The 5,553-nt window shown below is 45.3% G+C and overlaps 1 protein-coding gene across 1 annotated transcript in view; it reads left to right on the top strand.

Moving 5' to 3' along the window:
- Positions 1 to 823: 823 nt before the first annotated feature.
- si:ch211-1a19.3 overlaps positions 824 to 5,553 on the top strand; it is a 25,620-nt gene continuing 20,890 nt past the window's right edge. The window contains exon 1 of the mRNA XM_046030712.1: positions 824 to 1,262. Within this exon, the coding sequence (XP_045886668.1) occupies positions 936 to 1,262 (327 nt within the window). The 5' untranslated portion in view covers positions 824 to 935. The remainder of the gene's footprint in view (positions 1,263 to 5,553) is intronic.

Consider the following 5,553-nt stretch of genomic DNA (forward strand, 5'->3'; position numbering starts at 1 on the left):
TTTCTTCTCCTCTCTTTGTTTCTTTAGTGTAGTTTACTTGTTAAACTCCGTTCCTATTTTCTACTTGTCGTCTTTGTGGAGGTTTGCGACTCATCACTAAAAGAAAAAGCGCTCGCAGAGATCTTTCAGTTACATTCTTCAGGATTTACTAATCAACAAATCAATAACTTAAATTCCTTTTCGCACAAGTCACACTGATCACTGAACTCTTTCACTCCTCCTCTCTTATTTAAATATAGAAAAAGCTCCCGAGCTGATGATGAAGTGAGAACAGATCAACTTGCTGGTCTTTAACCACAATAAAAATAATAATATAATCTACTGCGGCCTCAGCAGGGGGCATTTTACTCAAGCTATGATAAAGTTCTCTTGTGGTCTCAGTGTCACTTTAAGGTTACTGGTTCACTCGACACCAACTGTTTCTGTTTCATTTCTCTGTCTCTCTTTTCTGTTTCTCTGAGTTTCGTTTCTCTCCCTGTCCTGCTGCCAAAGATCCACTGAGTTCCTGTTCCAGAGTTCATCCAGGTTCGTCGCTGAGAGGCTGAAACAGAAACAGAAAGCCTCAGTGTGCCCCCCCCCCCCCCCCCCCCCCCCCCCCCAGCACACAGTTCACACATTAACAAAACTTTCCATGTGAACCGTGTGTGTGTGCTTCCCTCTGGTGTTGTCACTTTCCTGTTGATCACGCCGCATGCAGGAGGAGGAGGAGGTTAGGGGTGGGGTGGTGCATGGGGGGGGAGGAGGGATGGTGGGTGGAGCGGGTGAGGTGGGGGTGTGTCCGAGGAGCCCCTCCCTGAGTTCCTGCCCTGCCTGAAGGGAAAGCCGAGCTCACTTCACACTGAGAGCCTCACTGAGAGCAGCTGTTCAGCTCGTCACCTTCATCTCTAATCAATTCATCTTCACCTCCATCCTCATCCTCCTCACCCGCCCTCCTCATGGCTGCCGCCTCCAGGTCCTCCCAGACGGCGAAGAACGTGGTGATCGCCCTGCTGACGCTCTGGTCCATCATCTCGCTCATCATCATCGTGGTGTGGGCGACGTCTCCGGACCTGAAGAGCTCTGCTAAATGCCGCGCCGAGCTGCAGGAGGTGACGGAGAAGATGGAGGGGGCCAAGGTGGTGTGGAACAAGAACAAGGTGGCCCTGGAGGAGATGGTGGAGGCGGGGAGGGAGGTGCAAGACCGCCAGGGAGCCCAGATCCTGCTGCTGCTGGATCGCCTCAACGCCACCAACGCCACACTGGAGAAGTGCCGGCAGAAAAACGTGAGTTGGAGGTTTATCTACCTTCCAATGCTTTCAACAACAGTTTTCTTAAGAAACAAATGCATCAGAATCTCGTAAATCTAAAAGGTGACACTTCTAGAAAACTCCTGTAACCTGCATTTAGTCTGGGGGGGGGTCAGTTGAAGGTTAAATATATAAATATTAAGATGAAAGTCCTGTTAAATCTTCTTTTCTGCATGTTTCTCCTGCTGTCTGTGTGTCAGGGGTCAGAGATGAAGCTTAAATCAACATCATGATATCAACACAAATATTCTTCTGATATCAGATGTATAAAAAGTCAAACTGGTGAAAATGTAACAAGACAAAATGATCTTATGCATTTTTATGAAACAAAAGTAAGACATAATAGTATCAGATCATCATTCACTGAAAGTTCAATAGTACTGAATTATTGATTTGTGTGAAACTGAAACTGTGTCAAGTTTTTTGTCTTTACGTGTCGAGATGCCGGATTTTTATTCCCATTCATTTCCACGAGGAGCGTGACCACACACGTTCACTTCTGTTGTGATGTGACCCGCCCCCTTTGAGCACAGATCAATCTGATTGGTCTCTGAAATACAAAAATCTCAAACCTCATTCAGGAGATACTGTTTTATTATTTCACCTGCAGTTAGAAAACAAGATGCTGACTGGCTGCAGTGAGTTAACCTACAACCTCGCACAGTGCACGCAACCCTGAAAAGAATAAGTAGGTTTAGAAAACAAGCTAGCATGAAATAAAATTTAAAGAGTTCAGGGTTCCAATATTTTACTGTGTCACTGTTTCTGTGTAGAAAAGCTTCATGGTTAAATGTTATTAATGGAAGTATGAATTAAAACTGTGTAAACAGTTTGAGTGGAAACACGAGGCGACACTCGATGACTGGAGACAGGTGTTAGCTTAGCTTAGCATAAGGACTGGAAGCAGAGGGAAACAAGAATCAGAACAACAGGTGAACACGTTTCTGTTTAATGGTAACACGGGCGAACTTCACGTCCTCGAAGCTGGTCGACTGCCAAGCGTCCCAAAACCGCACATACGAGCGACAGACGTAGCGGCTCTTTAGTCACATGACGTTAAAACGCTGTGAAGCGGTGGCAGTTTGGTCAGGCTTAAGAAAAGATAGTGGTTTAAGCAAGTCAAGTGAGTTAAATGGACTTTATACTACGTCACCCGACTTCTTCTGCCACTAGAGGCCTGACAGAAAACCTAATTATGGGTCGTAACAAGCTGCTGCATCATCGACCTGTTCGGCCGTTTCCCTGCAAACAGAAATGTTTGTGTTTCAGGGGGCGTTGCAGGTTCGGATCACAGACGGTATCAAAGAAGTGGGCGTGGCCACTGTGACGTCCCCCGTTGGTTTGTGGGCTACCATTTTAAAGCCTCCAGTTTGTCATTTTGGCCGTCACCATCTTGTTTTTTTTGGGACCAGACGTGACCATATTAGCTAGCTTGGTTAGCAAGGTGCATCTGTAGTTCACATTAGCTGTGATATTAGCTGGGATGCTAATTTTAGCTAGCGACAAACAGGCTTCAAACTAAACGTACTTACTGAAAAATGACCAGCCGACTCATGATGAGGTTTTTCAGCGGCGCTGGTTAAATGTACACAGAGCAGCGGATACAAGTCGCCTCTATCCTGATTGACAGGTCGCCGTGGTAGCAACCTGTCAGTTAGCCTGTAGCCCCGCCCTAAAGCCTCCCCTGCTTCCTGGTCTCTGTTCCTCTAAATGCCCATTTATACTCCTGCGTAGGGTCTACGCGCGTACCTACGCCATAGGCTGCGCACGTAGCCGTGCATTTATACTTGTGCGTCCGTGTGTTCGTCATTCTGCAATAACACCCCCAAACGCTAGTCTGCAGTAGCGCTGCAGCGTCCACTGTCTTGACTTTTGCCGGCCGAGCAGGCTAACTTCCGTTTTAGCGCTCCGCTAACATGAATGGGGGTAAAACTGAAAACATGCGGCTGGTGTAGCGTTTTCAAATGTTACTGAGCGAATGGATCACATTCTGATAGTGAAACGAGTCATTTCGCTCGGGTTGCGACGGTCAAATATATTGATTCACTGTGTTACAGCCGCCGTTTTGGCCGCTAGTAAAAGTTACTTCAAAGCACGGGGTACTTTTGGTCAGCTCGGCTACCCAGCCGACCAATCACAGAGCTTACGGTCTGCGTCGACTCGACGTGTAGTTACATTTTTGAGGAGGTGCACGTCAGGCGACGGCGTAGCCTCTGCGTAGCCCCGTAGCCTACGCCATCACCTACGCCGTCGATTTGACGCAGAAGTATAAATTGCACTTAAATGGGACCATAATTTACTAAATGAACATCATGCTGTGTTGAAGAAGACTTGAAACTAGCGACTGAGACCATAAACTCATCAGGAAAGTGTTTACTGAGGGAATAAATCAGCTGACAAGCAGAAACATATTCTTTCTGCAGCTGCTGGAGAGAACGCAGGTTTAAGGAGCTTTACTTTCAGACCCGGAGGTTCTGCTCTACCAGCTTAACTATTGATTTTATTTAACCGAAACGTTTAAGGCAGCCTGGTCACTCAGACGCTCGTGCAGAAACGGCTTAATGCAGCAGAGTGACACAGGATCAGCAGATACTGGTACTGATGCGTGAAGACGATGAGACCGAGTGTCTCCCGTTCAGCTCGGTACCAGACTGATACTGGAAATAGCCTCTTTTTCAGTGCGACTGCCAGAACTCAGACGGGAGACGCCCCACCCACCTCACCAAAACACTAACAGCTTCCATGTGTCTGCGGCAAAACGAGAAACTCACAGAGATCAATAAATAACCAAACTTCTAAACCGAGAAGAGAAACTGAGGAGTTCAGCTTGATGTAGAAACATTCTCAATAACAACATGCCATCTGAACAGAGGCTGCTTTTTATTTTCCCTCCTGTAAAGACTTTGAACAGTTTTCCCTCCCGGCAGGCTGGCTGTTCAAACTGTGGACACTTTAGTTGCTTCCAACATTTCCAGCTTCGTATTCTCCGAGTTGTTGGTTGGAAAAAGTGAGTGTTTTCCCTCCTCCTCCTGACTCATTCCTCCTCTCCCTCCTTCACCTCTGCTCCACTCCTCCCTCTCTGCTCCTCAGTCTTACTTCGGCCTGCTGACTCTTTCTTTCTGCCCGTCCTGTGAAAGTATTCAGGACACATTTGAAGGGAAACTCGCGTCATTACGGTGGATTGTGGACACTCTTCATCACTTTTAGTAGCACGAACACAAAGTGTGCGTGTACATTAAGAGTTACTTGGAAAAACATCCAGCGGTGGACAAAGTACACAAACCCTGTACTTGAGTCACATTACAAATACCCTTGCTAAATATTACTGCACTAAAAGTACAAGTCCTCTATTTAAATTTCTACTTGAGTCAAAGTACAAAAGTATCAAAAGAAGTACTGATAGTACGGTTCTGTCTCAGGGTGTTGCTGACATTGACAACACTGTTAGTATTATTCCTCCTGCAGTAATGTAAAGCAGGATGTTGCTGCTGTAGTTGTTGATCTCATTTTAACTGTTTAGTATCAAACTGCAGCTGAGGATTATTTTCTGATTAGTTTCTCCATTAATCAATTGATTGATTGTTAAAACTGTAAAATAGTCAGAAATGCAGTCACAGTTACTCAGAGCCCAAAGTGACACCTTCATAATAAAGGTTTTATCTAACCAGCAGAACAAACATCATTACAAATAAATTAAAAGAATTAATTAAGGAAAAGCAGCTGTGTGTGAAGCTGAACTATTAAATCTCAAACTAATAATCCTGTCAGCTGTACGTCTATAAACTGTCGGAGTTTTATTCATTTATTAACCCTTCATGTGTTTTGTGTGTAAAAATCTGACTTGAAAAGCTGTCAGATAAATGAAGTGAAGTAAAAAGTCCAACATCTCCCTCTGAGATGGAGCAGAAGGAGAAAGTGGCATGAAAAGAAAATACTCAAGTAAAGTACAAGTACCTCTAATCTGTATTAAAGTACACTACTTGAGTAGATGTACTGTCCGGCTCTTATCGGCACGTTAAAGACAGAAAATACTGCACCATGTACAGTTCATGTGTCCCAGTGAGTTCCCTCTGCAGAAGACTTGAATAAATGCAAAGAGAGACGAGTGTTTATTCCAACAGAAATGTTCTGCATTATGAAAGCAGGATTCCTCAGCTCGCCCTGCTCGTGAGCCAAAAGCAGCGCTCTATCTGCATTTAGCGTTCAGTCGACGCCCACGGCCATCTTCCCGGGAGGACGGTGTTTTCCTGATGTGTTTGAAACTGAA

The sequence above is a fragment of the Micropterus dolomieu genome, linkage group LG19, assembly GCF_021292245.1.
Source record: "Micropterus dolomieu isolate WLL.071019.BEF.003 ecotype Adirondacks linkage group LG19, ASM2129224v1, whole genome shotgun sequence".
NCBI lineage: Eukaryota > Metazoa > Chordata > Actinopteri > Centrarchiformes > Centrarchidae > Micropterus > Micropterus dolomieu.